At 43.1% G+C, this 11,761-nt stretch overlaps 1 protein-coding gene across 5 annotated transcripts in view; it reads left to right on the forward strand.

Annotated features, from left to right (window-relative positions):
- The window catches only part of NAV2 (neuron navigator 2), a 266,799-nt gene extending 258,277 nt beyond the window's left edge, over positions 1 to 8,522 (forward strand). For all 5 annotated transcript variants that reach the window (XM_080405389.1, XM_080405385.1, XM_080405386.1 and 2 more), the window contains 2 exons: positions 3,535 to 3,738; positions 4,805 to 8,522. In XM_080405389.1, coding sequence (XP_080261515.1) covers positions 3,535 to 3,738; positions 4,805 to 4,930 — 330 coding nt within the window. In that variant the 3' untranslated portion in view covers positions 4,931 to 8,522. The remainder of the gene's footprint in view (positions 1 to 3,534; positions 3,739 to 4,804) is intronic.
- The last annotated feature ends 3,239 nt before the right edge of the window (positions 8,523 to 11,761 follow it).

The following is an 11,761-nucleotide window of genomic DNA, read 5'->3' on the forward strand; positions in this document are numbered from 1 at the left end:
TAGAAGATTGAAGAAGGGCTAAAGGTGGATGGAGAATAGGAAATTACAGCAATGCATTGGGAGCTTGTGTTTTGTGAAGAAGACAAATGCCATTTTGAGAGCATAAGCTATAATTACATCTGCTAGAAATAGGAAGAGGTTAGTACATCATGTAAAAACAGTCATTAGAAAGACAGAAATGTGGAAAGGGTTCAGAAAAGAACAATATCATTAAGTATTATGGTACAGGAACCATTATTCAATGAGAAAGATGAGAAGCTCAGACTACTCCGTTTAGTCAAGAGGAAGCTAAAATATTACTCGGTCTATGGGAGTCTCTTCTGCTTTAGTTTTGCAGGGAAAAAAGTCAAGTGGATGTCTGACAAGTTTGGACTAGTAAAATTCAAACTATAAGTAAGACATGCCTTGTTATTATTGGTAAAATTAATTAACAGTTGGGAAATTTTACTTATGGTAGTAATAGGTTCTCTATCACATATGTCTCTGTGTCTCACGTGTTTCTGAAGCATAAAATAACTCCCAAGTACAAGGTCCATAGAGCGGTTGTAGTGTGGCGTGGTTCCTTCGTGTTTGTGAAAAACAGTTCTCTCCGTTCTGCTACTGCTCGCGGCTCACCATTGCTGTGTTTGTCAGGATGCCTTGCCAGTAAGATACATGTAAAAAAAAAAAAAAAGCATGCAAGACCTCTTGGGAAAATACAGGGATTTGGTTTTGTTTTGCTTGTTTATTGCATTTCTTTTCAATGCAATACCCTTTTGAGGTTCAGCTCCTGTCTGCGTGGGAGTACTCTGCAGAGTGGGGAACTTGTGAAGATGCAGCGGTCTGAGGATTTGAAGAAGTACTTAAAAGAAAGAGGGGAGGGAGGTGGAGTTTTACATTGTGCTGTTAAGCCACCTTGGGTTTCATCGGCTAGCTAGACAGCAGAAATTTACAGATGTTTACAGAGAAGAGAGGGGAGACAACCCTGTCATAGAAAACTGAGCTTTTACTAATGGCTTCTTCCAAATCTAGGAAATACATGAATTCTTCAGTAAGTTTTGGTTAAAAGTTGGACAAACTGCGACTGCCATTTGAAATTTCCCAGTGCCTGGAGACCTCATTTTCTTTGGGACGATTGTGATAGACTCTTAGACATGTGGAAAACGATAGGTCCTAGGTACAAAACACACAGAGGAACTTTGCTAGAAAAAAAACAGGAGAGCCATTTTCCATAAAACTTCCTATAAAGGAAGGTCATGGGAGCCAATAATCTTTTTAGACCTAAAATGAGAAAGGAGAGCATGTGACACTGTTTCCTCCTGAAATGGAGAAGACTGATGCTCTCGGTGATGCTTGGGCTCCTTGTGCTGTGTTTTGAAGCTCATATCACTGATCAGTAGGTGTGGGAAGCATTGAAAAAATTACTAATGGAAATGAAGTGAAAGAAAACCATTAGTAAAACCATCATTTGTGCTTGTGTGTTTTGCCTGATACCTGCCTCTTCCCTTAGGTTGTCTGAATGGCTCGCATTCCAGGTGGAAGGATTTCAGTTTCTCACTTTATGCTTTAGACTCTTTATCCACTTCGGTCCCATTTCCCCAAACCCCACTAACTCATTTCCATTTAAATAATGTCTCTTTTTTTTCTAGTCAATGGGTAAGGATAAGGCTTAAGTACTTGAAGAGCAGCCAGAGTTGTGCTTAACAAGCTAATGCTAGAAATGTGTGTTTCATTTTGGGCTATTTTCTGTCCCCCACACCCACAAAGGCTCCTCTGAGAACACATCTTCTCTCACCAAAGTGCCTGCCAGAAAGGAAGGGCGGACTGCTGATTTCACTCTGATCTCTGCGGATCTAAACTGAACTATTTTTATATTCCTGTTTCTCATTTAGAGAACTATTTCGGGTCAAAGACAAACGAGCCAAATGGATCCTTAACAATAATTGCTCCCATTGGAGCTAAGTATTTTTGTTCTTCAAAACAGGGATGTGAAAATTAAAGGGTTATATAAAACCCCAAGTTCTTCCTGCTTGGCGTATCGATACAGAATGCAGCAGCAGCAAAAAGAGGACCCAGAGTCCCTGCAGCTCCCTGCCACCATCGCTCGTACTCCATCACATCTCTGTGGTGCTTTGTGAAGGAACCTGTTTGTGCCTTCCCCCTTAATTGCTTCCTAGAAAACATGAACGGCATGGACAGAGCTGGTTGCTGCGGAAGGGAGGAGTGAGTTAGTTGTTCAGCCTTTCATCTGCTGAAGATAGGTGGGGATTTCGTGTATTGAAATGGGAATTGTACTTACAAGCTCATTTTCAGAAACAAGCTAGGACCCACACAGACCTTCTAGGCAGCAAAGACCTGCGAAAAGGGTAAAATCCTTCTCCACTTGGCAACCGACAGGTATTGCTGTAAATTCAGGAACAAGGTGAAAATAGGAGAACTGGTTTACCACAGCTTGAAGACGTTATGCTGGGGCAATAATATAGTACAGCTCAAGGATGGAGAGTGTTTAGGTTGTGGAAGAGGCTGTGTGAGATGACCTAGCACCATCTGCTGGGCACCTCTCTGTGGGCTGGGACCTGCTCCGCTGTGCTGCAGAATGAAGCAATATTGGTATTTAGGGTGATTTAATACTTTGGGCAAGTGAAAAATTAAACCACAAAAAAAAGCCAAGAAGAAATAATGATGAGAAAAATAAAATAGTCTTAGATTCATCAGAGTGCTGATGAATTTCTTGGTTAGACTGCTGCTTTTCCCCCTGCACGTTGTGCAGGAGAGTTTTCTGAGTTCAAGTGACGAAATGCCAGTGACCAAATCAGGTTGCTGAAGGATATTTAGGCTAAAATCTGTAAAGTGGGAGTAAACATTTTCAAGTCACTTGAAGTTGTGTGTTTGCTGTTGCAAGTCCTGTGGCATTGAAATGAATGTATTAGCCAATTAAGGCAAACCAAATATAACGAGGAGAAGAATATGCTGGGATTTGGTAGCACAGCCTGTTCAACACAGAAAAAGTTTTTGAAACAGAGCTTGCTTATTGGAGATAGGAACATGACCACAGACAAATTGTGTCGGCACTTTTTCTGAGTTGACTAGAAAGAAATTCTCCCAACTTGAGAGCCTTTCGCCGTGACATCTGTCATTGTTGCCTGGTGACAGGTCTGACATTTCCTCCTACACGTTCCACTGATGGCAGTTTTGTGACGACAGCAAATACAGATAAAGCAGTTGCTGGTATGATCCGGATGTCAACATTGATGGCCTCTTATTTAAGTTAACTTGATTAGGCGAGGTGGTTTTCAGGTCTCCCTTTCTTCAGCTGGTGCCAGGAGCAGGGCACTGCGGTCTCACAGGAGCTGGTCAGCCCCTTCCAAACCAGGTGCCACTAAAAATAGCTTTGTGTGTCATTAGGGTAAGGAAAATCTCACTTGTTTGTGTTCAGCCCGGCTTGCAAGTGTTTTCTGCCACCCAAGAATCACGGCACATGCCTTTTGGTGAGGGAGGTGCTGACTGAAGCGGTGGACTAACAGGAATGTTTTACATGTGGTTTCGTTCTTCCAGTTGTACGGGAGGAGAGCACCCTGGGAGGACCCTGCCAAGTGGGTGATGGACACCTACCCCTGGGCAGCCACCCCCCAGCACCATGAGTGGCCACCTCTGCTGCAGCTGCGGCCTGAAGACGTGGGCTTTGATGGCTACTCGATGTCACGGGAGGGCTCAACCAGCAAACAGGTCCCAGTGAGTGATGCTGAAGGAGATCCTTTGGTGAGTTCTCGTTTTTGAAACCGCAGAACTGCTTTGTTTCCCTTGTTTCTAAGGACTAGAAACAGGACTAAAAAAGTAAAGGACCGCTGAGGAGTGATGAAAAGTTTCAGAGTGAGAAGGCAGTGTTTCTGGGGAAGTCATCAAGTCAGCCTGGGGAAAGCATTCGCACAGAAAGCCCGCACAGTTTTGCAAGAGACAGCAGCAGAAGCTTTTCACATTTGTTGGGGGTACTTTGAGGATTCATTTTTTGAGGAGTGACTGAGGATGTGTGTACTAAACTTAATTTCTATGCTGTGGAATTCAATATGTGATGTTGTTACACGTGCCTGAATTACACGGTGGAACCATTTCGTTGAGCTTGTTTTGCCACAATTGCAAAATAGGCTTGTTGCTTTACTTCACGTGTAAGCTATGCTCTTGACCCAAATGAGAAATGAGATTTCGAAGGAGTATATGAACTAACGGTGTTCATGAGTGGTGTCTAATTTATGAGTCAGGCATACGTCACAAGCATACAGGGAAATGTTATACATTCTGTAGAAGTACAAGTTCAATTGAGCTTTCCAGTGGGAAAAGGTTACTGGAGCTGCTGTGCAAACTGAATGCCCTGAAGCTGTTCTGTGGAGATGTACATTTTTCTGGACAGCTGGGAGTACTGAATGTGTGTTACAGGTTTTTACTAGCTCATATATACTATACAAATGTCAAGCTAGCTATTAGGACATTCAGATTTGCCTCTTTTGACTGATCTGTCCATGTTTCCATGGGTCAGAGGAAGAGGGGGTAGGATGCTTGCAGAATCCTGTCGAGCAAGGCTGTGGAGTAATCCCTTCGATCTTTGCATCTTCAATTTTACTGGAAAAGCATGCTTGTTATGACTCACTTGCATGCTGCTGTAATCTGACTTAAAGTTAATGACTCTTTTCAGAGACACGGTATTAATTAGTCTGCTTGTTCCTGCCTTTTTCACCCACTGGCAAAGTGAATGCTGCTGTAGCTTTCCTATGGAGTTGATATTAGTTCTACCTCCGAATACAAATAATTGTGAACTTCTGTGCCTTTGCAGATGAACATGCTCATGAGACTGCAAGAAGCAGCCAACTACTCAAGTCCTCAGAGTTATGACAGTGACTCTAACAGCAACAGCCATCACGATGACATCCTTGATTCATCTCTGGAGTCGACATTGTGATCTTGTTCAGATAGAAACAGGCTGTTTCCGTATTGCTCTCCCACTTGGCAAGAACCCTGATCACAGACTCATGAAAAGAACACGTTCCTGGGCTGGGCTGGGATCTCAGTATTAGAGCTGCAAGAACAACAAGACACTTGGAGTCAGTCTTGAACCTGGGTGCGGGCAACCCAAGCAGCCTTTGTATTGTTTTTCTTTTAACAATGATGAGAACTGCACTATTCCTTGGTTTTCTTCTGTTTAGTTGCTGTAAGCTCTCATGCCTAAGATACTGAAGATGTTCAAAATAATCATCGTTACTAAAAGTTGAAGGGGTGGGAGGGGAACTTCCCAGCTGTGAAGCGAACAGCTTTGTGCCATGTACTGTCCGGAAGGAGAGGGGAGAGGAAATATTTGCCTATGCTGCTTCTGACCAAACACATTTAGGTGAGGGCTGGACTTTTGCCGATCAGCTTTTAGGAGTAAACTCAGCTTCATATAGTTCTGGTGCTATAACAGTATCGCTTGCCTTGGAAATAATACTCAATAAAGGCAAAGCTGCAAAACAGGGATGTTTGAATAAATATCAAAAAAGGGGGGGGGGGGGAGCAAAAGTGCTGCTCTCCTTGCCAGTCTGAGACCTTGGCTTTCTTTCATTGTGTGTTTATAAAGATATATATATAAATAGGAATATATAAAAATATATATACAGTCTGAACAGATCAGGTTTTTTCAAACACTGTGTAACAATCAGTCCTACTACAAGTGAAAGATCAGGTAGCCCTTGGCTAGTCAGGGCCTGATTCTCTTCCCACTGACATCCACATAACCAACTTGGTTGACTTCATTGGCATTAAAACCGATTTATTTCCGCGAGGGGAGTGAGTGTCCCTCCTCTGCAGCGAAAGGGCTGTGCCCCGTCGAGTCGTGCAGCTCCACAGGACCCTCGGCAGTGCACAGGCGTGGAGAGCCCTGCACACGGAGGTGAGCTACACCCCTGGCAAGGGATCAATCACACTTCCCAGTTTTTAATTCTTGCCATGAAATGTTACAGCTGTTTTCTAAAAACTTTGGCTTTTGTTCAGAGGTTTCGTTCCAATCAGCATAACTATAAATGGATTAATTAGAACTCTGTGACAGTTCCAGTGCTACTCCGGTTGCAACATTTACTTCCATGGTTTTTCATTTTAATTGGGGGAAAAAAATAAAAATGAATCTTTTAGCAGTATTCAGGTCTGGAAAAAAAGGAGGGAAGGTACTGTGTCTTTTTAAGTTTAGCTGGGCCATGCTTCTTGAGTTTTGGCAGAGCCGTGAACCTGGTTTTATTTCTCCTCCTCTCTGAACGCACACACCTACACTCGCAGTGTTAAGGCTCGTACTTGGTTGGGGAAGCAGAATGCCTCCCAGAGGGTTGCGCTTCCCTTGGTACGGAAGCAGATGCTCACACCACCATCACCGCGATGTTGGCTGTACCTCAGCAACAACATCACTCCTTGATACGGATCCGTACTATAGCCTTTCCAGCTATCTTTTGGTGCTGAACTTTAAAGCGATGCCTTATTTTGTACTAATTGTGTTTGATTAAATTAGTGCTGTATATTACAGGATTTTATTTAAAGAAACAGGGCTAAAGTCATCTCTTGGAATATCATAAGTTGCTGTGAATATTGTTTGTATGAAATACTAGAATTTGTTTAAATGTGACAAAAAAGGAGGGAAATGAGATAACTTTTCAGGTTCATATCAATCCGCAGCTAATAAATCACCGAAGAGCTGTTTTATCTACCCATGCAGGAGGAAGGAAGGAAAAAAAAAAAAAGCTTTTCAACTGTAATGAATGCTGTCATTAATAAATTGCAGGAATATGCTGGTTTTTCAATGTACAGAAAGAAAACTTATTACAAACACTTTTTTAAGAGCTTGTGGGTTTCAAGTAATATAACAGACAAGTTCATGCTTCTGTGACTCAGCTTGAGAGGATGGTTTTATTATACCTCATGACTTTCTGTAACATAACTGTACTTTGTCTTACTGAGCTGGTCTTGAATCTGCTCCTGTTACAACTTTTAAGTGCTGATGACTTTTTTTTTTTAAGAAGAAAAAATATTGTAAAAGAAAAATTTAAATATTTTAATGACGGGGGGGGGGGCGGGGGGAAGAGCTTGGTGTTGTTACTGTTTTAACCTTATGAACTCTATTTCATGATTTCACTGAATGAAATACCAAGGGTTACTCAGCTAACGTTCCTAATCCAGTTCTTGGTACTGTAAAAATGGGATAAATCTGTGTGGAATCAAATAGATAGCATGCTGATGATGAGTTTGAGAGAGGTTACTTTTTCCAGTAGTCTGGACAATTCTGCTTCCCAGCACTGACTTTACCTGCTACTACTGTGAATTTTGATATCTAATCCCCCAACTGAATCCGTGCAGATAGAGCATGTGCCTGTAAAAAAAAATCCAGTTGCAGGACTAGGGCTTTAAATGGACTTTATCTCCTAGAAAACGTCTCGGTTAACCTTTAACTGAGTGCTGTAAGACATGTTTAAAATGGTGTTTTATTTGTGGGGAACGGGGTTTTTTTCTTTTCTTCTCATTTTTAATCCTGAGCTGAAGCTCAGGAAGGAATTTCAGTTACTTTTTATTGACACTAGCTTGCATTACAGTGAGAGAGGCAATTTTGGCTAGGATAGGCATTCTAAGCATCACGATATTCAGTGTCTTTTCTGAAACTTCGGGAAGCAGGGTTACCTGTTGTGCACATGTCTTCATTTTTATCGAGACTTCCTGTAGATTAGATTAAGTCTTTCTTTAAGTGGCTTAGTTCACATTTAAGGCTTTTTCAAAACACTTCCTCGTTTTTGCTTTTTTTCCTGACAAAGTTGGCTTGTTTAATAAAAAGAAAATCAAGAAATAAATGCAAGATTCTATGCAACATTCATGTTGAATTATAAATTGGAAGTATAAACAGTTTTCTTTCCTTCAGAACTACCAAGAATGATACAGGCCATAAATGAGATGTGGTTTATTTGGGGAAGGGGGGCGGGGGGAGGGGGTTGGTTAGCCTTTTTGTACATTTTGGAAGAAGCAAACTGATATTTCATTGTTGATGCTTAACTTCGGTATTATGTGTATGAAATCTTGTCTAAATGTGGCGATTTTCTTTCAAGAAAAAAATACAAAAACGGAGCAAAAAAATCTTTCTTTGTCGATACTAAATGGAAGGTTGCTGTTTTGATCTAGTCATTTCCAGTGGAACAGTTTATGAAATATGTTCTATAAGATGTACATTTTTTCATTGTAACATAGAAATGTAAATAATTGATTAAAAGTGCTGCATTTTGATGAATTTTTTCTAGCCATTTTTAAAGAGAAAAACTAGGAATTGAGTATTTTGTGTACGTTTATGATGTTTTCCATTTGCTCCTCTCCCTATTTAATTTTCAGTTCTCATTTAGGATTGGAATTTGTGAATGGTCTGTTTGAGATCATGCCTCCCCTTTCTCACCCTCCCCGTTTCTCCCCCACCCCCTGTGTCATGGAGAATAAAGCTGATGATTGTACCAGTCTTAAATTATTCATGATTCAATAAAATTGATGCTTATTTATTCAGATTTCTGGTTTCCCAGAACTTTTTGTCCCTTCCTAATCAACTTTTTTTTTTTTTTTTTTTTTTTTTTTTTAAGATTGTGTGGTTCACTTCTTGGGTTTATTGGCTTCTTAAGAGTACTTCTGAAAAGATGCCAACAGCCCTTGCCCACATCCAGGAGGAAATTCAGCAGAGGGACTACACCGATACCACACTCCCACATAGCTACTCCTTGCACACAGCATCCATCAGGATCTGCTCAAGGCTGGCCTGTCCACTTAAGAGTGTCTCTGTGTAAAGCTGTCAGTCAGTAGGTGGCCAGCGGGCTGGACATATCCTGATGGCAGTTGGTGCCAGCTGCTTCTTCAAGAGAAGCCCCTGTAGGTGACGAGGGCTGCAGGCGGTGTGTGTTCGCCTTATTCCGAACGTGCTTTGCAGGGTGAACCTCATAGAATGGGTTGGGTTGGAAGGGACCTTTAGATGTCATCTAGTCCAACTCCCCTGCAAGGAGCAGGGCCATCTTCAACTGGATCTGTGATTATACAGTAGTAAATTTATGTGGGTCAGAAAGAGAAGGTAGGGATCTATTCTTCTTTCTTTCAAATAAATAATGAAAAAAAAAAAAAGTACTTTCTTCAGAAAGGATAACTGTGCACCCCTGCACTTAAAGCCTAAGGGAAACTTTTCACCAGTAGTAACTTTTTCCTTGGATGCTATTTTCTTATTTCTCCTGGGTTTTGGCAGTTCCTTGTAGTTATCTTGTCCTCTACTCACTGATTCAAACTATTGATGTCGGTAGGACAGATTTACCTGTACCAAAGAGAATGTTTTGAAAAAGAAGAAATTCCACTGAAAATTGATGATCTGCGTTCAAGTTAGTTTAATCTAAAAATACTCTTCAACTTTAATAATGCAGCAGTGCAAACCCTAGCTCAGAGCCGATCTTTGCAATGTGGGCTTCATCCGTGCCTCCGCTATGGTTTTCCAGAGGCAGGATAGTTTTGGATGTGCTCGAGCAGATTTTTCAGTGTTCTGTAAAATTCCTTTGATTCGCAGAACTGCATGTTTTAGAATTGGCCCTGGGAAACACCTCAGCCCTGATTTTGGATAATGTTTGAATCAATTCTGGACTGGCACCAAAATGCTGAATCTCTCAGGAACTCTTTCTCCTTTCCATCCTTTTTTTGGCTGCCCCGTCCCTTCCCTGTGCTCTTCTCTGTTCTGTGCACACCAGCTTGAACATTCATCTTCACTTTTTTTTTTTTTCCCTTTACCTCATCTTCTCTTTAACCTTTATTGCCCTGCTTTTCTGTTTCCAACATCCTATTTCATTCTTATTTTATACCCTTCCTGGCTCCACCCCATCACTCCTCAGTGCTGTAGGATCAATGCTGAATTCCTTCCTGCAGTGGAAAGGGAAATTCCCTTGAGTCATTTTATGAACTCAGTCTGCAGCCTGTGACTTACACTCTTCACTTTCTGCTAACCTTTTCCACCAGTATCTTGAAGCAGTCATGCCAAGAACCAGAGAGGAAAAACCTCCCGGTACCCTTCAGGCTGCCATCCTCTCTTCTGCACAGCCTCATTTTACCACCTACAGGTGCTGAGGATTCTGGCGTTAATCTTGCTGTTAGGTGTTATAACCGAGGGCTGATGGTATGGGAACACCTACTCTTCATTGGTTTCTAGCTTTTCATGTGGACGATCAGTCTGGTTCTCTCTGCTCCGAGATTACAGCCCCCACTTAGCATGGGGAGGACCCCCATGAGGTTGCTTTCCATAGCACACATTTGCAGTGTGTCGGCAGGAGAGGAGCAGCTGTGCAGGGACCCTAAAAGCCCACAGTCGTTCCCATCCCCTCCTTATTTATCAGAAGACTTTTGGGGCTCAGAGCAGAGCACAGCAGCTGAGGACAGCTCTCATCTGTGCCAATGGCAGCAGGACGGACTGTACACAAATACTTTCCCATCAACATCTCTGTTTGCTTAGGCACACAAAGAAATCAGAGTTCCTCTCTCCTTCCTTGATCATGGAATAGTTTGGGTTGGAAGGGACCTTTACAGGCCATCTAATCCAACCCCCCTGCAAAATGAGCAGGAACATCTTCAACTAGATCAGGTGCCCAGATTCTTCTGGTTTCCTCAATTGCTGGAGACTCAAGGAGAGCAAGCTGGTTACAGAGGATGGAGACCATGGGCTCACCATGGGTCATTCCTCCTGCTCCTGCGAGAGGCTCACTATGTGGAGCTGGGCAACGGGAGGTCTGAAGGACCTTAACATAAGGTGGGATCCACAGGGAGATGGGAAGAGGTTGTGCTTCCAGTGAGATGTGGTAATCCTAACGGAAAGACTTGTACACCAGGGAGCTGGTGAACCACAGAACAGTTACCCTGAGCACGCCCAGGCCTGTGCTGCATTCTGCCCTATGCTGCAAGGCCAGCCTGGCCTTCAGACCGGTGCTGGGCTGCAAAGAGCCCTTCTCCATAGGGTAAACTCAGCCAGCCATTCCAAGGCAGCTCCTGCTGGGTACTGGGGTTAAGCCACCCGTGTGTCCCTGCCTTTATCTAACCCTGCAGCAAGAAGTTCTCACGAGTGCATCCCTGGTATATGTCTGGACAGCAGAAATGATGAATAGAGTTGTTTTCGTGTAAGAATAACCCCCTATAACAGCTCCAATAGTGGGGGGGTGACTGGAGGCCCCTTTGATGCTACACCACTCGGGGGTCCCACGGTCTAAGGGGATTGTCTCAGATATTCTTGAAGATATCTCTGCTGTTCTCATCTTACCGTGTTAGCTCTTATAAATAGCGCTTCGATACCACACTGAGCCCGAGCACCTTTTTTACTGGGATCATAATGAACCAGCACCACCCAGTGCAAAACAGATGTTAGGACATCGAGCCTGAGCCCAGCGGGGGAGGAACAACACAGGCTCGAGTCTGTGTGAGCCTCTAAACCTCATCCACAACAGTATTTCTGGCAACGTTATTCCACCATTTCCAGCCTCCCGCTCCCTGCCCACCCCGGCATCAGTCCTGACCGTTAAATCAATCATTTCTGCACAGCCATGCAAGGTCGTCTATCGGGTTCCTGGGTGGCACTGAGGGGGACAAGGACCCTGTATTTCAGACAGGCCAGCTTCAACAAGCTCCAGGCCCAGCTGTGAGAGGCTGTGGGCAGCATCCGTGGGGGGCAGAGGGGCTGCTGAGTGCTGGGAGTTATTCAAGAACATCCTCCTGGAAGCACAAGAACAGCCTGTCCCCT

Source organism: Falco punctatus, assembly GCF_963210335.1.
Source record: "Falco punctatus genome assembly, chromosome: 10".
Lineage (NCBI taxonomy): Eukaryota > Metazoa > Chordata > Aves > Falconiformes > Falconidae > Falco > Falco punctatus.